At 42.6% G+C, this 22,143-nt stretch overlaps 1 protein-coding gene across 1 annotated transcript in view; it reads left to right on the top strand.

Moving 5' to 3' along the window:
* LOC124595126 (centrosomal protein of 162 kDa) overlaps positions 1–22,143 on the top strand; it is a 241,962-nt gene that overhangs the window by 37,523 nt on the left and 182,296 nt on the right. The window contains exons 3-5 of the mRNA XM_047133724.1: positions 2,911–3,058; positions 19,212–20,567; positions 20,662–20,774. Of these exons, the coding sequence (XP_046989680.1) occupies positions 2,911–3,058; positions 19,212–20,567; positions 20,662–20,774 (1,617 nt within the window). The remainder of the gene's footprint in view (positions 1–2,910; positions 3,059–19,211; positions 20,568–20,661; positions 20,775–22,143) is intronic.

The raw sequence follows: 22,143 nt of genomic DNA, 5'->3' as shown, positions 1-22,143 counted from the left end.
TGTGGCATGCATAACAGGTGACCTGACAGAAAGGTCAATGATGCCATTGATGCTGTGGGTCACAATCTGGACATAGTTTCATAGCACAAACATTTTTAGGACACTTTGACAACAACAGGGAGGAAACCGTTGCATGAGCCTCCACTCGCTTTAGGACATGGGTTTAGAGAAAGACTATCGTGTGAAACCCAGCTCACGCTGTTCGTCCATGAGACTCAGAGGGCCATAGACACGGGTTCCCAGGTAGATGCTGTGTTTCTTGACTTCCGCAAGGTGTTCGATACAGTTCCCCACAGTCATTTAATGAACAAAGTAAGAGCATATGGACTGCAGTCACAAATTTGGTCCCTGCTGCGGTGGAATAGTTGGACGGAACAAACTTTGGGTTGCTGATTTCTATGATGGCTAACCGGAAACAAATCCAGAGCACAGCAAAGTTATCTTAAGCATACGGCATTAGTCCAGAAAGCAATCCAAATTAAAAAACATAATACAGGAAGGGTCAAAACTCTACTGATCCAATGGCATGTAATTAATGCTTCAGTGAACTAATAAGGCTGACCTTCAAGTGTTGGGCCGCAGTATTTAAGGGTAGTCTTGAGTCCGTGGGTGGCTCCATGTGACGTGCTGGATGCATTGACACCTCAGCAGGAGCAACCTGCAGCTGGAACATGTAGCATAAGTAACTCTGATGTGTTCTCTGTATTGATACTGAGGCTGGGTGGTGAATCTGAATCACTGCTGGATACTAAAGGTGATTACCATCATTCCCCCCCCCCCCCCCCAAATAAGAAAATTACCACAGTGTTCTATAAGAAAATAATTACTTCAGGATACTACGAGAGTCACTCCAAAAGAAATGCACATTATTTTTTTTTTATTTTTTTTTTAAATCCATCTTTTATTCTACATGTTTGAAAGTTTACAGTGTGGAGATACATCCTTTAGGAGCAATATTTCCATTTCTCCACATAATTTCCATCCCTCTCAACTGCCTTACGCCATCTTGGAACCAGCGCCTGTATACCCACACGGTAAAATTCTGGACCAACCTGTTGGAGCCACTGTTTGGCAGCGTGCACAAGGGAGTCATCATCTTCAAACCTTGTTCCATGAAGAGTGTCTTTCAGTTTCCCAAAGAGATGATGGTCACATGGAGCCAGGTCAGGACTGTAAGGCAGGTGTTTCAGTGTTGTCCATCAGAGTTTTGTGATCGCTTCCATATTTTTTTGACTGACATGTGGCCGTGCATTGTCATGCAACAGCGAAACATCCTGCTTTTGCCGATGTGGTTGAAAACGACTCAGTCGATCTTGAAGTTTCTTCAGTGTCATCACATATGCATCAGAATTTATGGTGGTTTCACTTGGCATCATGTCTACAAGCAAGAGTCCTTCGGAATCGAAAAACACCGTAGCCGTAACTTTTCCAGCAGAAGGTGTGGTTTTGAATTTTTTTTCTTGGATGAATTTGCATGATGCCACTCCATTGATTGCCTCTTCGTCTCTGGTGAAAAATGATGGAACCATGTTTCATTATCTGTCACAGTTCTTCCAAGAAAATCATCTCCACCATTCTCATACTGTTCCAAAAGTTCGCTGCACACCGTTTTTCTTGTTTCTTTGTGAGCGACTGTCAACATCCTGGGAACCCACCTGGCACAAACGTTTTTTAACGCCAACACTTTCAGTATTCTGCAAACACTTCCTTCCCCTATCCCAGCGTAGTGTGACAATTCGCTCACTGTGATGTGTCTGTCAGCAGTCACCAGTTCGTTAACTCTCTGCACGTTGTCTGGAGTGTGTGCAGTACGAGGTCTGCCTCTGCGAGGACAATCCTCAATATTGCCGTGCCCGCTTTCATCACGCAACCTGTTTGCCCACCGACTAACTGTACTGCGATCGACAGCAGCATCTCCATACACCATTTTGAACCTCTTGTGGATGCTTCCCACTGTCTCGTTTCCACAGCACAGGAATTCTATGACAGCACATTGCTTCTGACGAACGTCAAGTGTAGCAGCCGTCTTGAAGACATTCTGTGACGGCATCACTCACGGGGACAGGTTGAACTAAGTTTGAAAACAATTGGGAAGGATGTATCTACACACTGTAAAACTTTCACACATCCAGAATGAAAACTGTATTTTTACAAAAATAGTGTGCATTTCTTTTGGAGTGACCCTCGTATCAAATAATATTTAAAGTTACACTGATGCAGTCTCCTAGAATGAGGATGTAAAGAAGTGCCATAATAATACAGGAAGTTGCATCTTTAATGTATGAATTTTTACACACGACTCCTTATATATTGCTTATTGTGTTTTCCTTTCTTATGGTGTTTCGACTACTGCCATCAGTTGATCAGAACTTATATTGCAAAACCAAGTGCTGTGTCAGCTACAATAAAACCTGTGCCTAACCATAGACAACATACTGCTTTGGCATTGTTTGAACTGTAACTGATACTGAACTTGGTTTTGTATTCTGAGTTCCGATCAAATGATGGCAGGAGTCAAAACATCTTAAGAAATGAAAGTACGTTAAACAATCTAAATGGAATTGTGCATAAAAATTCACATTGATCATAGACCCACTCAAGAGAGTTCACTGCTTTCATAAGTTAGTGTGTATGGTGAAAAGTTGTTGCACATGCTACACAGTCATTAATAATGTAATGTAAATTACATGGTGGAATAAAGTAGGTTATGTTATAGTATTGGCTTTTCATGATGAATTCCAAAGCATCTTGTTTGATGCATATTTATTGATATATTTGAACAGCTATGGAAACTACCTATTGACACAGGAGGTTACTTTCATAGAGTGCAAGAACTGAAAGGAGTCCTCCTAGCACATTTTGCTGCTGAAGTTTTGCCTCAGCATTGTAATATTCCACTTTCCAATGCAGGAGCGAGGAGGGGGAGGAGGAGAGGACGAAGACGGAGAAGACAATGTGGAAGCTGTGGAGGTGGACGGAGATGAGACGGATGAGGAGATCAGCAGCATCCTCGAGGAGATGAGCCGCCTGGCCAGCAGCAGTGGGCTCTCACATGAAGGTCAGCAGCTGCTCTCTGCTTGTGACAGCATTGCGCGTGCAGTTTATGTGGTTATTCAGCTTAATCTGAAATAGTAATGCTGTTTCATTCTTCTGTTAGGTTTCTATTTCTCATTAATAGCCAAGAGTGAATAGCTGTTATTTTTCACTTTTTTACCCCCTTTTATACCTATGTGTCAGTGTATTGCAATCACTAAAAGCCACATCTAATTAATTTTTTATATTTAGGTAGAGGTCCCCATGTACGAGGGCAGTTCAATAAGTAATGCAACACATTTTTTTTCTCGGCCAATTTTGGTTGAAAAAACCAGAAATTTCTTGTGGAATATTTTCAAACATTCCCGCTTCGTCTCGTATAGTTTCATTGACTTCCGACAGGTGGCAGCGCTGTACGGAGCTGTTAAAATGGCGTCTGTAACGGATGTGCGTTGCAAACAACGGGCAGTGATCGAGTTTCTTTTGGCGGAAAACCAGGGCATCTCAGATATTCATAGGCGCTTGCAGAATGTCTACGGTGATCTGGCAGTGGACAAAAGCATGGTGAGTCGTTAGGCAAAGCGTGTGTCATCATCGCCGCAAGGTCAAGCAAGACTGTCTGATCTCCCGCGTGCGGGCCGGCCGTGCACAGCTGTGACTCCTGCAATGGCGGAGCGTGCGAACACACTCGTTCGAGATGATCGACGGATCACCATCAAACAACTCAGTGCTCAACTTGACATCTCTGTTGGTAGTGCTGTCACAATTGTTCACCAGTTGGGATATTCAAAGGTTTGTTCCCGCTGGGTCCCTCGTTGTCTAACCGAACACCATAAAGAGCAAAGGAGAACCATCTGTGCGGAATTGCTTGCTCGTCATGTGGCTGAGGGTGACAATTTCTTGTCAAAGATTGTTACAGGCGATGAAACATGGGCTCATCACTTCGAACCTGAAACAAAACGGCAATCAATGGAGTGGCGCCACACCCACTCCCCTACCAAGAAAAAGTTTAAAGCCATACCCTCAGCCGGTAAAGTCATGGTTACAGTCTTCTGGGACGCTGAAGGGGTTATTCTGTTCGATGTCCTTCCCCATGGTCAAACGATCAACTCTGAAGTGTATTGTGCTACTCTTCAGAAATTGAAGAAACGACTTCAGCGTTTTCGTAGGCACAAAAATCTGAACGAACTTCTCCTTCTTCGTGACAACGCAAGACCTCACACAAGTCTTCGCACCCGAGAGGAGCTCACAAAACTTCAGTGGACTGTTTTTCCTCATGCACCCTACAGCCCCGATCTCGCACCGTCGGATTTCCATATGTTTGGCCCAATGAAGGGCGCAATCCGTGGGAGGCACTACGCGGATGATGAAGAAGTTATTGATGCAGTACGACGTTGGCTCCGACATCGACCAGTGGAATGGTACCTTGCAGGCATACCTCATTTCAAGGTGGCGTAAGTCCGTAGCATTGAATGGAGATTACGTTGGAAAATTGTGTTGTGTAGCTAAAAGATTGGGGAATAACTTGGTGTATTTCAATGCTGAATAAAACAACCCCTGTTTCAGAAAAAAAATGTGTTGCATTACTTATTGAACTGCCCTCGTATATGAACAATGCTTGCTCAGTATACTATAATTTAAACATCTGCCTACTGCGAGAGAAACATGGTAGCGGTATCTGAGTGCTGCTGTGTCATGGTAATTGTCGAACACTGTTATAGTTAGAAATATTTATTTACATTCATGGATGATATGTTTGCACATTTTCATAATACAAGCACATACCAGATCATCTTCTGCTGAATCTTTTTTGTGCAACACTACAAAACAAATAAAAACAAAGAGAATTTTATCTCATTCTTTACAGCACAGATTTTTAAAATAATACATGAAATAAAATCTCGAGATTCTTGCTACGTTGGTTCAGAGTTCAGAAGGCGTATACTCTTTTCCATCTTCTAGTAGAGTTGACTTTGTTTTTATTTTCACTACTGGTTGTATTCATCAAACATCATTACATGACCTCTAGTACAATGTAACTGATATACATTAATGTATGTGGGCTATCACAGTAAGAGCTTGCAGTGGTAGCTACATATCCTTACTCTGTGTGTGTGTGATGACAACCGATGAACACAATTGGCTATGGAAATTCAAGCTTTTCTTAAACAGCAGCAGATGTAGTGATTTACGACACACCTACAAATTATTTTTGACTGCCATTTTCTAGGTTTACGGTTAAACATTAAATATGGTGGAAGCTGCCAGCAAAGTTGTCACTGAAGTGTTGAATAAGCTGTGTTCTGGTAACACTATTGAACGCAACAGATAGGTAAAAAGTTAGCTGTATAGAAAGTGTATAATCACCAAGCAAAAAGGTGGGAATTTAAGGAGATGGGACCTGGATAAACTGAAAGAACCAGAGGTTGTAGAGAGTTTCAGAGAGAGCATTAGGGAACCATTGACTAGAACGGGGGAAAGAAATACAGTAGAAGAAGAATGGGTAGCTTTGAGAGATGAAACAATGAAGGCAGCAGAGGTAGGTAAAAAGACGAGGGCTAATAGAAATCCTTGGGTAACAGAAGAGATATTGAATTTAATTGATGAAAGCAGAAAATACAAAAATGCAGTAAATGCCGCAGGCAAAAAGGAATACAAACCCCTCAAAAATGAGATAGACTGGAAGTGCAAATTGGCTAAGCAAGATTGGCTAGAGGACAAATGTAGGGATGTAGAAGCATGTATCACTAGGACAATATTATGGAAATGGAAGAGGACATAGATGAAGATGAAATAGGAGACACGATACTGCGTGAAGAGTTTGACAGAGCACTGAAAGACCTGAGTCGAAACAAGGCCCCGGGAGTAGACAACATTCCATTAGAATTACTGACAGCCTTGGGAGAGCCAGTCCTGACAAAACTCTACCATCTCGTGAGCAAGATGTTTCAGACAGGTGAAATACCCTCAGATTTCAAGAAGAATATAATAATTCCAATCCCAAAGAAAGAAGGTGCTGACAGGTGTGAAAATTACCAAACTATCAGTTTAATAAGTCACGGCTGCAAAATACTAACATGAAATCTTTACAGAAGAATGGAAAAACTGGTAGAAGCCGACCTCAGGGAAGATCAGTTTGGGTTCCATAGAAATGTTGGAACACTTGAGGCAATACTGACCCTATGACTTATCTTAGAAGATAGTTTAAGGAAAGGCAAACCTATGTTTCTAGCATTTGTAGACATAGAGAAAGCTTTTGACAATGTTGACTGGAATACTCTGTTTCAAATTCTGAAGGTGGCAGGGATCAAATACAGGGAGCAAAAGGCTATTAACAGTTTTTACAGAAACCAGACTGTAGTTATGAGAGCCGAGGGGCATGAAAGGGAAGCAGTGGTTGGCATGGGAGTGAGTTAGGTTTGGGCCGATGTTATTCAATCTGTATATTGAGCAAGCAGTAAAGGAAACAAAAGAAAAATTCGGAGTAGGAAGTAAAATCCATGGACAAGAAATAAAAACTTTGAGGTTTGCTGATGACGTTTTAATTCTGTCAGAGACAGCAAAGGATCTGGAAGAGCAGTTGAGCAGAATGGACAGTGTATTGAAAGGAGAATATAAGATGAACATCAACAAAAGCAAGACGAGGCTAATGAAATGTAGTCGAATTAACTCAGGTGATGCTGAGGGAATTAGATTAGGAAATGAGACACTTGAAGTAGTAAAGGAGTTTTGCTGTTTGGGGAGCAAAATAACTGATGATGGTCGAAGTAGAGAGGATATAAAATGTAGACTGGCAATGGCAAGGAAAGCGTTTCTGAGGAAGAGAAATTTGTTAACATTGATTATAGATTTAAGCGTCAGGAAGTCATTTCTGAAAGTATTTGTATGGAGTGTAGCCTTGTATGGAAGTGAAACATGGATGATAAATAGTTTAGACAAGAAGAGAATAGAAGCTTTTGAAATGTGATGCTACAGAAGAATGCTGAAGATTAGATGGGTAGGTCACATAACTAATGAGGAGGTACTGAATAGAATTGGGGAGAAGAGAAATTTGTGGCACAACTTGACTAGAAGAAGGGATCGGTTGGTAGGACATGTTCTGAGGCATCAAGGGATTACCAATTTAGTATTGAGGGGCAGTGGGGAGGGTAAAAATCGTAGAGGGAGACCAAGAGATGAATACACTAAGCAGATACAGAAGGATGTAGGTTGTAGTAGGTACTGGGAGATGAAGAAGCTTGCACATGATAGAGTAGCAGGGAGAGCTGCTTCAAATAATTCTCTGGACTGAAGACCACAACAACAACAATAATAAGCACCATATAGAGAGCAGCTCTATATGGTGCTCATGAACTCCAGTTAACTAACTTACTACCTACTTGTTGGGTTCAACAGTGTTACCAGAACACAGCATATTCAGCGACAACTTTGCTTGCAGGTTTGCACCGTATTTAATGCTTAGCTGAGTAAGCACCATGTAGATAGTAGTTCTGTATGGTGCTGACAAACTCCAGTCAACTAACTTTGTACCTATCTATAGACATATGCTATTTTTTTATTGTTCGCAGAATTTCATTGTAATTGTCTTGTGAATTTCTCTTCAATTTTCATTTTAATAGAAATGTTGCTAAAGCCTTTGCTGATACATCAGAGGTGACTACAAGCATTTAGTTAGGAACTGGTGATAGTCAAGTGCATTAATTTTTATTGAATGTGCCTTAGTGAATTAAGGACGTGACGCGACAGCCTAAGTGTCACATGCCCATTGAGTTTTCATCTCCTCTTTTAATTTTTGGTTTCTTCTGAGTACCTAGTCATGGCAGCAGGACACATCATTTAAAGAAACATTAAAATTAATTTCCAACAATGATTTTTATTTCAATATTTTCAAAATAAAAAATAAATACTGAGCTGAGGAAAGAGAATTTTTACGTACATGTGAACAGGAAATGAGTAGATGGAAGATAGTGGAAGAGCATATAGGAATCAAGGGAATATATCAGTGATAATGTGGATTGTGACAGTCAAATATATGTTAGAAACCGAGTTACCATCTTCAAGATGTGATAGCACTAGATTTAGGATGTAGGACCTAAATTACCCAGATGGGTAAACTTGGATCAAGATCTGTGATACGTTTACAGTAACAGGTTGTTGTGTGTGACCTGTGTAGTATGTTTGTCTGTTACCATGAATTTTGTTTAACAGCTTGGCAGTGCTGATGCAAATAAAGTTAGGACATACACTTCATACAACAGGCAGTTCCAACACTGTCCCATCTGACACGTACACCAGCGAGCACTCTTCAGATTGCCTGTAGGCAGACACAGGTAGTGTAGGCGACTTGCCAGACACTCCTGTTGCACACATTTTGCACACACATGACCTGCTAGTCCAACCCCAGCTGCCTGAGCTCAATCAGTGGAATAAGACTGTTAACTCTACAGTGTCTGCGAGGCTGTCCACATGTCAGCTGTTTGCCCAACACTACTCACCTTCACCCGTGCCAATCAGCTGCTCACTGATGGGCACGCGAGCTGGAACAGACTCCCATGAGAGTTCATAGGGGATTCTTCAACTGATTCTGTGTGTGTTGCAAGTATTGCAGTTCAACTATGTGGTACTTGCAGGATGCATACATTGGGACCACATGTGTAGTCACAAGGCATTGAGTAAGTTGACATAAACTTACTAATTATGGTAGTCCAACATTGCAGTTCTAAGATATGAACAAACTCTGTCCACTGATGGCTATGCCATGTTAAATTTACATGGTATGCGACTTTCTATGTGAACCTGTTATGAACAGGTGTCCATATCCATCACTATTTTGTACTGTAACCCAAGATCAGAACCAGACACTATGTTCTATGGATGGATGAGCAAATAGCAAGTGGGAAGGGATGGGGTAAACAATTTAGAAAAATTTAAAAACGAGACTTTAATTTATTGATGAAAACCAGCTATTGTCTTACAGGAAGAGGAGCTGATAGAAATACGATGGAGAACTGTTAATGGTTTTAGGTGTCACATCTAAAGTTCAGTAAAGTTAGTGATGCATTGTAGATGTCTGAAAACAAGGTTCACCAAAGAGAGCAGGGACAGAGCAAATACTCGCAGAAAGTGGCTGGGTAGAGATCGGCAAACTGAAAGAGCTGTATGCTAGATTCACTTCTCAGGAGAGCTTGGAGGCCTTTCACTTGTGATGTGCGTCACATACTTCTCGATAGATCTTCACGCAAACTGCACGTTCAGTGCTAGGTGCAACCAAAGTGGCTTCGTTTAATAACCATGTATGATATGTTGAAACTGCACTGTGGCATCTTCCACTCAGAGGAGGAAAAGTTCCTTTTTTCCAAGACGTGAATTACGAAAGGAAAATCAGAAAATGTTATGTTCTCTTGGAAGACTACTTAATAGGTCCACACAGCTAATGCTGAATAAAATATTCGTTTAACCTAAACAGGCTGTTTGAAAATGATTGTATTTTTCTCTGCATAATGTTGATTATATCGAAGGAATGTTACTTCAAGAAAACTAAAATTTTTTGAGCAAAATTTCTTGCCATCACCTCCCTTCAGAAAGCAGAATATTGCTACTTGCAATAGGAATATACATAACACATGATGCTAGCCTAGCTTTCAAAACTAATAGTTCATCTGGAAGCAGAGGAGTAGGTTGGGAAGTTTAAAAAGGAAGGACAGGTTACTCAGACCCCAGGATTGGAGAACGCCAAGTTTTGACCTGGCCCTCAAAACGGATAGGGTCTACATCTACATCTTTGATCCTGGGGTCTGTGTGACTTAACCTTTCTTTTTATCTCTGCTACCTACTCGTCTTTGCTTCTTGATGAAAAATTGTTAGTTCCAAAAGCTAGAATAGTGTTTTGTGTATGTCTGTCAGCTGTGCTAACATTGTTCCTCCGGAAGATATGCATATGTACACTCCTGGAAATTGAAAAAAGAACACATTGACACCGGTGTGTCAGACCCACCATACTTGCTCCGGGCACTGCGAGAGGGCTGTACAAGCAATGATCACACGCACGGCACAGCGGACACACCAGGAACCGCGGTGTTGGCCATCGAATGGCGCTAGCTGCGCAGCATTTGTGCACCGCCGCCGTCAGTGTCAGCCAGTTTGCCGTGGCATACGGAGCTCCATCGCAGTCTTTAACACTGGTAGCATGCCGCGACAGCGTGGACGTGAACCGTATGTTCAGTTGACGGACTTTGAGCGAGGGCGTATAGTGGGCATGCGGGAGGCCGGGTGGACGTACCGCCAAATTGCTCAACACGTGGGGCGTGAGGTCTCCACAGTACATCGATGTTGTCGCCAGTGGTCGGCGGAAGGTGCACGTGCCCGTCGACCTGGGACCGGACCGCAGCGACGCACGGATGCACGCCATGACCGTAGGATCCTATGCAGTGCCGTGGGGGACCGCACCGCCACTTCCCAGCAAATTAGGGACACTGTTGCTCCTGGGGTATCGGCGAGGACCATTCGCAACCGTCTCCATGAAGCTGGGCTACGGTCCCGCACACCGTTAGGCCGTCTTCCGCTCACGCCCCAACATCGTGCAGCCCGCCTCCAGTGGTGTCGCGACAGGCGTGAATGGAGGGACGAATGGAGACGTGTCGTCTTCAGCGATGAGAGTCGCTTCTGCCTTGGTGCCAATGATGGTCGTATGCGTGTTTGGCGCCGTGCAGGTGAGCGCGACAATCAGGACTGCATACGACCGAGGCACACAGGGCCAACACCCGGCATCATGGTGTGGGGAGCGATCTCCTACACTGGCCGTACACCACTGGTGATCGTCGAGGGGACACTAAATAGTGCACGGTACATCCAAACCGTCATCGAACCCATCGTTCTACCATTCCTAGACCGGCAAGGGAACTTGCTGTTCCAACAGGACAATGCACGTCCGCATGTATCCCGTGCCACCCAACGTGCTCTAGAAGGTGTAAGTCAACTACCCTGGCCAGCAAGATCTCCGGATCTGTCCCCCATTGAGCATGTTTGGGACTGGATGAAGCGTCGTCTCACGCGGTCTGCACGTCCAGCACGAACGCTGGTCCAACTGAGGCGCCAGGTGGAAATGGCATGGCAAGCCGTTCCACAGGACTACATCCAGCATCTCTACGATCGTCTCCATGGGAGAATAGCAGCCTGCATTGCTGCGAAAGGTGGATATACACTGTACTAGTGCCGACATTGTGCATGCTCTGTTGCCTGTGTCTATGTGCCTGTGGTTCTGTCAGTGTGATCATGTGATGTATCTGACCCCAGGAATGTGTCAATAAAGTTTCCCCTTCCTGGGACAATGAATTCACGGTGTTCTTATTTCAATTTCCAGGAGTGTATTTCGTTATTGTGTTTGGTTGTAAAATGAAAGAGAGAGAGAGAGAGCGCAAAGCCCAGTGCCGAGATGTAGTTTCTTTGATTTATATGAGAGGACTGTCAGTCTTAGTATCTGTGCCCATTAATTATTGTCAGTATAATGTGCCCTCCCTCCATGAGGCACCACTGATAGATTTGGTGCTCAAGAACTTCTCACCACCAACTCTCACTTCCCAAGTCCATCCAAATAGTGGTAATGGAAAATTACTTCCATCGTAAAGATCTGAATCAGTTTCCTCTTGGTTGAGAGCTAGTGTGCATACAGATGTGTGCTTCAAAGGCAGATTCCCATTTTCATAAACATATGATTAATCTATTGAGCCACATAATACTGCAATTAAGATTGAATTAGGCCTTCTCAAGTTGAATGAAAATATTGGTTTCTATAATTATTGAAACTGAGCCACTTTCATGAGACATTTGTTGTGCAATTACCTGTCATTTCACCATCATGATAACACCTACAGTGCTGGTCTTGTAGCATAGCTCCCATTACATGTGGGCTCTTAGATTTTGTGTTTTTTTGGAAGTTGTTACAGGTGTGATCAAATCTGTAGCTGTAATTTCAAAGCATTTTTGGGTTTATTGTTCTTTCTACTTCAAACACGAATATTTTCTTATTGCTAGTGTTGAAACTGAATACACAGATGAAACTTCAGTTTAAAAGTGTTTACTGCAAAATTCAAATACATGGTGGTTTGATAAGTCTGGTAAAAAAGCAAGAAAAAGCTTGTTTCGTAAACAACTCATCTTACACCTCAACATAGCCTCCTTTGAGGAATGTGCACTTGGTCCACCGATCCTTCCACTTTTTCACCTATCGAAAAAATAGGTTCTGTCAAACTCTGCAAAATATAAGTCAACTGCAACTCTTTCTTCCTCATGATGAAAAGTTGTTCCCAGCAAGGTAAAATTTCAAGGTAGGGAACAAACGATGTTGCTTGGGTCTGAGTCTGGTGAATAGGGTGGATGAGGAATCAGTTCAAAGCCCAGTTCACAAGCTTTCACCATTGTTATCGCTGATATGTAGAATTGTCTATTATCCTGGTGAAAGAGCACTTTTTTACATGCCAAACCTGGTCTTTTTTCAGCCTACGCAAGTTTCAAATGATCCAACAATGATGCATAATAGAGTGCAGTTATGGTTCTGCCTTTTAACAAGTAATCTGTGACAATTATTCCTTGGGGATTCCAAAAAACAGTCGCCAACACCATCACCTTACCAGCTGACAAAATGGTCTTTTCCTTCTTCAGTGCACTTTCACCAGCCTTTGTCCATTATTTTGACTGCTGTTTTGACTCTGGTGTGTACTGATGGAGCCGGGTTTCATCAGAAGTCAGAAATTGGCACCAAAGGTCATGCAGAATGTGATTAAACAGCACCAGACATTTTGCTGAAATGTTGTGCTGGGTGCGCTTTTGGTTGATTGTGAGCAATTGTGACACCCACCTCACACACAGCTTCTTCATAGCCAATTTTTTGTGCTGAATATTCTGCACTCACTCAATTTAGATGCTGACAGTCTCAGCAATCACACACATTTTTATTTGGCAGCCTTGCATTACCATTTTGTCAGTGGTTTCCTTTGTGGTGACCTCAGTTGGATGGCTGGAGTGTGCTTTGTCTTTGGTGCTACAAAATCCAGTTTCAGTTTCATAATTCGCTGATCAAACTGGATCAGTTAATCTTCATTGTCCTTTGTCTTGATCTCGTACCTACTTGGGGTCATGTCGGTTACGGTTGTTATTGAATTTGGTATTGTTGATGTTAGAGGGTGACTGGATGCCCTTCCTGCTGCCACACCTCATTTGTGTACCACAATAGTCTGCGTGCAGTGATGTCTACGTGAAAGTGTGCAAACATTATCTGAATGTTGGCAAATTGTGCAACTGAGCTGTGGGACGTGGGTACCACCCACACATTCATGTAGTCAGATGTGAGAAACTGTCAAAAGACTGCATCCAGACTGGGTGGCACACCAGCCCTCATAGTTAATCCGCCAGGCAGATTTGATCTGCAACCAGCACGCCTGCCCAAATCCCAGAAGCAGGATGTTGACATGCGCAGCTGTCCAGGCAGGTTAAATAAATTGTTTTATATATTTGACAATAACATTTGTTTAATTTTTATTTTTCCATTTTTCTAGTGTTTTTCTGTGTTTTTATCTCCTCTAATGTCAAAAACTACCATCTCCTCGGCAGACTGCAGGGTGATTTGCAACTTCTATGAAGACAAAGACATTGTCTTGCTAGCAGTTGACAAATGCAATGTAACAGTGCTGTTATGATCAGCTGACTTCTTGCAGAAGATTGAGATGCAATTACGAGACCCAGCTTACAAGCCAGAAGGAAAGAATCCTATACCATGTGTGACTAGGAAGACCTTGTCACTCCTAAACAGCTCGGGAATGGACAGGGATGTAGTCAGAAGGCTGCACCCCAGAGCACTGATACCACACAGCTACATGCCCCCCTCCCCCCAAAGATACACAAGAAGAGGGAGTTCCACTATGTCCAATAGTTGACATGATAGTCACCAACATATGGAATAGCTAGATACCTGTCACAGTTACTAAAACCTCTTGTGGCTTACTGCACACACCAAGTCAAAAACTCAAGTGAATTTGTGAAGTTGTTTCAGGGGATTTATCTGGACAAGGGTGATCTGGTCAGTTTCGATATCATGTCAGTACTACTAGAAGACTGCTTGACATTACTGGGGAACCATTTTGTCGAAGATACTATGGAACTTTTCCAACAGACATTTCCTACCACCTACTTCCGGTGTGGTAGAAAGTTCTACCAGCAGTTAGATGGAGTTGCCATGGAATCCCCCCACATCCCTCACATGAGACATGCAAACCTGTATAAGGTACACTTTGAGGAAACTACTCTCAAAACCACATGTCTGAAACCAATTGCTTGAAACCAAAGGCATTCTACTGATATGTGGCCGACACATATGTGATGTGGCCACATGGTGGAGCAAAACCTGCACAAATTTCTTGACCAGCTTAAAAGCAAACACGACAATGTAAAGTTCTCCATGGAGCTGGAAGAAAACAGGTGCCTGACTTTCGTCAATATCCTGATAAGGCACACTCAGCTGTTCTGCCGCTAGAAAAAAACACACACATGGTCCTGTACGTAAATGCCAGTAGCTGCCACCATCCAACACAACGTCAACCTGTGCTCACCAACATGGTGCACAGAGCTTGAGACATGTAACAAGGGCAGTCTACCCACCACGTTGCAGCATATGAGGAAAATCTTTCGCAAGAACAGCAACTTGGAGAAGCAGATAAGACGTGCTCTCCAGCTGTGCAAGAAGAAGAAAGATGACAATCCAAAGGAAGATATAAAGTGTCTAGCAACAACATTAAAATCATTTTCCACTGGTTGGTTAAATAAAAAATGTTTGGCTGTGTGTGAGACAACCTAGGACTACGGACACCTGGTGTTGGCAGCATCATTTGCAAATGTGGCTAGCAGTATATTGGCCAGACACAGTGGTGTATTTCACAGTGCTGCTCAGAACATGTGAGAAGTGTTCACCTCAGACAAACAGGCAAATCTGCAGTGGCAAAGCACAGTGTGAACGAAGGTCATATGCTTGATTTTGAACAGACAGAGGCATTGTGTCACACGAACAGGTTCTGGAATTCGATCCTCAAAGTGGCAGTGGAGATACTGGTCCATGATGATCTTGTCAACTGGGACAACAGTTTCCAACTGAGCTCTGCATGGGGCACAGCACTAGCAAAAATACGTCAAGAGTGCTCTGATGTGAAAGCGATGAAGGCAGCGCATGGAATAGACAGGCAGCACCAGGACACAATACCAGGACCACCCTCCAACATGCTAGGGGTCTCCTCCTCCACTGTCCGCAATGGTGTCAAAGGATAAGCTTTCGACGAAAATAGGTATGAGGAGTTTCCCCATCAGTCACCATAAACAAATAGCTGTATTTAAACAGCAAATTTATTAGGCAGCCAAGATATGGTTTCTGTTCATTATCACTTTTTTCATGGCATTGGAAAAATGTTTTGTATGGAAAATATACTCAAAGAAGTAAATGGAAATGAGCGTTGGGCGTCATTGGCTAGGAGACCGCCTTGGTGCAGGTCTTATTACATTCGACGCCACATTGGGCGACCTGCATGCCGGATGGGGATGAAATGATGATGAAGACAACACAACACCCAGTCCCTGAGCGGAGAAAATCTCCAACCCAGCCGGGAATCAAACCCAGGACCGTACGCCAGCAATCCGTCACGCTGACCACTCAGCTATTGGGGCAGACAAAGAAGTAAAGACTTTTGGTAAGTGATTAGTGTCTTTCCCATTGGCCTGACAACACAAGAGCATAAAGGTTACAGAAAGAGGTTATGTAATATGGTCTGTTCGAATTCACAGTAGTGATTGTGTGTAAAAATAGCAAATTTATGTAATAATTGTGTATAAAGATTGTGTGCAGCAATGTTTTCATCCAAAAGTCTTTGCTGGATATGCTTGCAACTATAAAATTTGTGCTATGTTTCAGAAGTCACTGTTGTAAGGTCTATTGAATAAGAACTATTTTGCAGTTGAGAGCTTAAATGAAACGACATTGGTGTGCAAAACCTAATGACAAAAGTAACTTTTGCATGATGTGGCACTGCCAAGTAACATAGCTTAATACAATGTGGACGATACATAGAAAGAACTGCTACAGTATGGTGCAGAGGGTAACTAAAAGAAATAAGCTGTGAGGCCAACTGAAATAACACTCTTATTCAAAGACAGTAAATACATTGAAGTCACCACAATTTATGGTGGTCTCCTTGACATTACAAAAGGTGGAACATTGTTCTTAATCAGGTCTGTGATCACCATGGACGGCAATGCATGTTCTGCAATGTGCTCTGCTGCTGACCGCAAGGTTGGTAAAGAGTTTTTGGACCCTCCATTTCTCCACCAGCACAGTTAAGAATTGTTGGATGGTTGTTGCTACATCTGTAACTACGTCCATACTCTGTAGACCACCGTGAAGTGCGTGACAGACGGTACATTCCATTGTGTCAGTTATTAGATTTTCTTCCCAGTCTAATCACTTATGGAGTGCGGGAAGAATGATTGTTTGAATTTCTCTGTGCGTGCTGTAATTATTCTGCTCTTGTCCTCATGATCCCTATGTGAACAATATGTAGTAGGTTGTAGGATATTCCTAGAGTCAACATTTAAAGCTGCATCTTGAAAGTTGGATAGTCCATGTGGATGTGCTGGAACACATCTCCCCACCACATCCCACACATGCACAGTGGGATTTAAGACTGGAAAGTGTGTGGGGGAGGGGGGGGGGGGGGTTGCAGACCAGTCCATTCTCCAAATATTCTCCCATTCCAAGAGCTGCTTCACCTGCACCCTTCAATGCATTTGCTCATTTCCATCCATAAAAATGAAATTGTGACCAAATGCACTCCTGAAAAGATGCACATGGGAAAGGAGTATAGTATCACAATCATGTTGACTGGTGAGTGTACCATGTTAAAAGATTTGAAGGTCATTATGCCCATGCAACATTATGCCTCCCCACACCACAACAGCTGGACCACCAAAACAATCAGTTCAACACTATTCCTCTTTGCATTAAATGCTCCCGCCTGTCGTCATATGACAGTACATCCACTCAGACTGAATCTGCTCTCACTGAGGAGAGCACACGACCGTACTCTTGTTGGTCCAGTACCTACGTTCTTGGTATCATCGCAAATAGTGCTTATGATGGATGGAGGTCAACAGAACACAATGTACTTGACATCAGGCAAAGAGACCACCCCAAAGCAGTCGCCGCTTCGCTATGGAGCGTGAGATTTTGTGCTTGCAGTTTTGTTAGATGTGCTTACGATTACACCCACTGTTTCACATGGATCCCTTCTTGCCTGTTGCACAATGTAGCTCTGATCTGCTGCTGTAGTTGACCATGCCTGGCCACCTCTTCTCCTTTGAGCAGCAGTGCCTGTAGTTCAGAACACTCACCATGCGCATGAAACAGTGCTGTGAACAATAACAAATTCATGGGCTCTACTCATCACACGTCATTCTTTTTCCAGTTTTTTGATGATTCTTTCCCATGTGAAGTTATCCAAATGCCTCTGGGTCATGTTGTGATGAAGAACACTACCACAGTGCACTGTAACTGCTTGCTGATTGACACACGCAGCCTTCTTCAGTTCCTTCAGCTGCCTCATGTTGTGGGGCCAGCCCCATTTGGTGCTAATCATGCTAAACTCATGCCATGTGCTGTCCAACCTTCTATGCATGACTGGGAGACCTCTGGTAACATGCTGCCACACTTACATTAATTTCCACTGGATATTTCATATGTTATGTTACTTTATCTATCTCATCCTTCAATTTAAACAATGGAAAATCCAGGATGGAATGCAACAATATTATGAAAAGGAAAGTTACTACTCGCCATATAGCGGAGATGCTGAGCCGCAGATAGGCAAAACAAAAACATTGTCACAATATAAGCTTTCGGCCAATAAGGTGACAGACGTGCGCGCTCGCTCGCACCCACCCACCCACACACACACACACACACACACACACACACACACACACACACACACACACACACACACACACACGCACGCAACTTTACACCCATGATTGCAGCAGCTGATGCCACACTGCCCACTACCCTTCCCACCCCTCCCACAGTGGTATTCTGCCGTCCACCAAATCTACACAATACACTCGCCCATCCCTACACAACCCCTGCTCCCAATCCGTTACTTCATGGCTCATATCCCTGTAACAGACCTAGATGCAAGACCTGTTCCATACATTCTCCCACCACCACCTACTCCAGTCTAGTCACAAACATCACCTATCCCATTAAAGGCAGGGTTACCTGTAAAACCAATCATGCAATCTACAAGCTAAGCTGCAGCCACTGTGCTGCTTTTTATGTGAGCATGACAACCAACAAGCTGTCTGTCTGCATGAATGGCTACTAACAAACAGTGACCAAGAAACAAGTGGACCACCCAGTTGCTGAGCACGCTGCCCAACATGACATCCTTCATTTCAGTGCCTGCTTCGTGGCATGTGCCATATGGATCCTTCCCAATGACACTGCTTTTCTGAATGGCGCCTACGTTCCCACAGCCCTCCTGGCCTCAATCTTCATTAGTCATTTTTCTAACCCATCCAGCCCCTTCCCTGTTCCCCTTCTAGCACACAGACTCATTCCACCAACACACCCTGCCTTTTTACTTCTCTACTTGTCCGCAACCCCCCCACCTCTCCCCTGCCCACCATCTACCCTCCCGACTGCACCTAGCTGCCTCACCGTCTCTCCACCTCATCCTTGCACACTCCCCAGCAGCAGTTCACTCTTCCCCACCTCCTCCCCACCTCAACCGTACTTTCGGCAAAGGCCATATTGGTCAAAAGCTTATATCGTGACAGTCTTTCTGTTGTGGCCATCTGTTACTCAGCATCACTGCTATATGGTGAGTAGTAATCATCCTTAAGTTTTGCATATTAGTGTATTTTTGTGCTTATTTGTCTGTTTTCACAGGAATGATATGTAAAAGTGTGTGTTTTTTATGCCTTCATGTTCCACTACAACTGCTCTCTAAAGAATGAATGCCTAGTAATTAGAAATATCTTATGTGTAAGCTACTGCTACAGCATTCAGTATATCTTTAAGCTGCAGTCTCCACATACAGATTGTGAAGATAAATTTTTAAATGTACAATTTTTTTGTGATGCTTTTCCAGCTGGAATGGAAGACAGAAGTGTGGAAGAAATTTTGAAAGAGGCAGAAGAAGTTGTCCGTGAGAGCTCTCAGACATTTGAGCAGCTTGCTCATGCATCATCAAGAACCAGCTTCAAGTCTCTCACATCAGACTCAGAGAGTTGTGAAGTTGTGCCTTCAGATATTTCTTCACCATCGAGTCACAGTGCTAGTAAGTCAAGAGAACATTCTAAGAAAGTTTCTCAGATTCCCTCCAGTAAGAATACTTTTAATGAATTTAGACAGCCCTCTGTGATATCTTCAAAATCCTTTATGTCAGATATTTCTTCCTTATCTGAAAGTAATGAAAAAGTTGACAGCAGATTAAAGAAAACTGTTAGTATGCCTTCAGATGTACATTCTTCCGTTTCCCTTGGTCCCACCAAGGTAGCTGGATTACCAGACAGATCTGATACTGAAAAGTATGATGCCTTAAAGCGGACCACAGTTTCTTCTAGTTTTGGTACAAGTGAAAAAAACTTACCTGTTACAGCTTTACTACATTATGACAAATTCAATAGCCATGCTGCAGGAGTTAATAAAAGTGAGGATTTTAGGAAAGAAGAGCCTGCAATTACACAAGAAAAATCTCTTATTGACACTGGTCAAAGTGCCACAGGGAAACTGTCACCACAGGGCAAGAAAATCGATAGAAGTGTCAGTTTCCAAAGTATGTCGTCACACCGTGAAAAACCTGGAGCAAAAAAATGGCATAAAAGTAACGAAAAAGACAGTGATAAGCCAAGTACGAAAAAATCATTTGGTTTTCATCAGAATAGAAATGCTGGCCAAAGTAGTTCAAAATCTGTTGTTTCTTTAGGTGCTAAGCGGAACAGTACTGCAAAATCCAATGAAAGCAGAGATTCCACTAAAGAGATGAGAGAGGAAAGTATTCACAAGAGCATCACTGTTAGTAGAGTAATGCCACGTGAAAAGGATGTTGATCCATCCGCAGCAGGTTCTAGAGGCAAGCAACTGAAAAGGGACAGCAGCGCCAGTAGTGTATCAGATAAAATAAGGCAAATAGTGAATGACGTGGTGCGCACCGAGGTGGAGAGTGCAGTGAGCGAGGTGAATACAAAAGTTCCAGGAAAGGGCAGTGAAAGTAATGCCAGCAATGGAGCCACCAGCTGGAGAACAGAGTACATCCGTGGACTGGAGAGGAAGTACTTGTCAGATGTCTCGGAAGAGAGTACAATATCACAGCCGTCGGAACAGGACAAGAGGCCTACACAGGGTGCGAAAGTGACAGATGAATCTCTCAGGAAAGAGACACTGATGCTCCTGACGCTAGAGAAACAGCTTCAAGAGGAGAAGGAAAAGTGTCAAAGGCTACAAGGTTAGTGTATGAGTACTTGTGGCATGAATGTGATATCTAAGGCTGAATATGGAAAATCAACTACATTATTATGTATATTATTTTTTCCTTTTAGCTGAGTTGGCTTCAGGGGAGAAAGAGCACAAGAAACAATTAAGTGCAATGACAAAACAATATGAGAAGGAAGTCCTGGATCTGAAAAAGGAAATATGCGTCCTGCGAGCAAAGGTCAGTTGCAGCTTTTATATATATTTTTAAAATTTTTAAATAACTAATTACATCTTAAAAAACTTCTATTTCAAATTAGCCACAGATTTAGCCTCAGGATTATTATCAAGTCTCATGATATCTATTTGCAATCATTGGAGGATACAGTGATAGTTCATCTCTGTTGGTAACTTGGAGCAACAAATCTGTGATGCCCACTTATTAAAATACGCAAAAATAAATATTATTTATCACAAGATGAAGAAATTTATTTTATTCCAATTAAAAAAAAACCTGGAAGCTGGTACTTAAACTTAGTAGCCCTGACAAACATTGTCTCAGAATCTTGATTGCTGTAGATCTGTAATATGTGATTAACACTGTTGGTTAAGTAGGGACCCACCCACATCATTACACTCTGAGTTTCATCTGGAATATCACGAGATACTTTTTTGAGACGTAGTTTAATGAAGAAATTCGTCTAAAAGTTTCACATCAGCTCACAGTAATAGATTTCATTTGAAAATCGTCTGTATCATCTGATGAACCAGTCTTCAATTTTTTCTTTCTTTCCAAAGAGTTAGTTTGCTTCATTGGATAATCAGTGGACTTGAGATAAGCAGAAGAAAAGGCAGTTATTTATTTGAATGTAAGAGAGATTCTTTCAAAGTTAAACTAGAGCACACTAGCTCAAGTCCCAATGAAGCACACAGTTCATATTTACCACAGACATTTCAAAAAATGACTTGCATATTTATGGATGTCAAAGAAGTAAATTGGAGAAGCTTATACATTTTAAATCATCACAGTAGTATGTCCCATTTCATTTTCCCAGGAAGATTTTAATCACAACGGGAAAGATAATTGTGGATAGGCTACTTATTACACAAAAATTAATGAAAAAGTTTTTAATCTTAAGTCCAAATTTGAAAATAAATAGTGATTAAGAAGGCACACTCTACTTTGGAGATGAAATGCAGAGTGATAGACAGGCACCAGTGTAAAATAAATTATCCCCAAGCAGCCAGCCTGATTTTGGTCTTGTGTAGTTGGCATGAATTCTTCAAATGGTTCAAATGGCTCTGAGCACTATGGGTCTCAACATCTGAGGTCATCAGTCCCCTAGAACTTAGAACTACTTAAACCTAACTACCCTAAGGACATCACAAACATCTATGCCTGAGGCAGGATTCGAACCTGCGACCGTAGCGGTCGCGCGGTTCCAGACTGAAGCGCCTAGAACCACTCGGCCACAGCAGCCGGCGATGAATTCTTCGATAAAGGCCACAAGGCATGGGCATTGTCCATTCTCAACTAGTGCCCTATATCTAAGTATATCAAAGTTGATGGGATGTTATACACTAACCTTTCTTACGTTCTTGAAGTGTGA

This window comes from Schistocerca americana, chromosome 2 (genome assembly GCF_021461395.2).
Source record: "Schistocerca americana isolate TAMUIC-IGC-003095 chromosome 2, iqSchAmer2.1, whole genome shotgun sequence".
In the NCBI taxonomy this organism is placed as follows: Eukaryota; Metazoa; Arthropoda; class Insecta; order Orthoptera; family Acrididae; genus Schistocerca; species Schistocerca americana.
The sequence above is the reverse complement of the archived record's forward strand: the minus strand, read 5'-3'. Positions and strand labels throughout refer to the sequence as shown.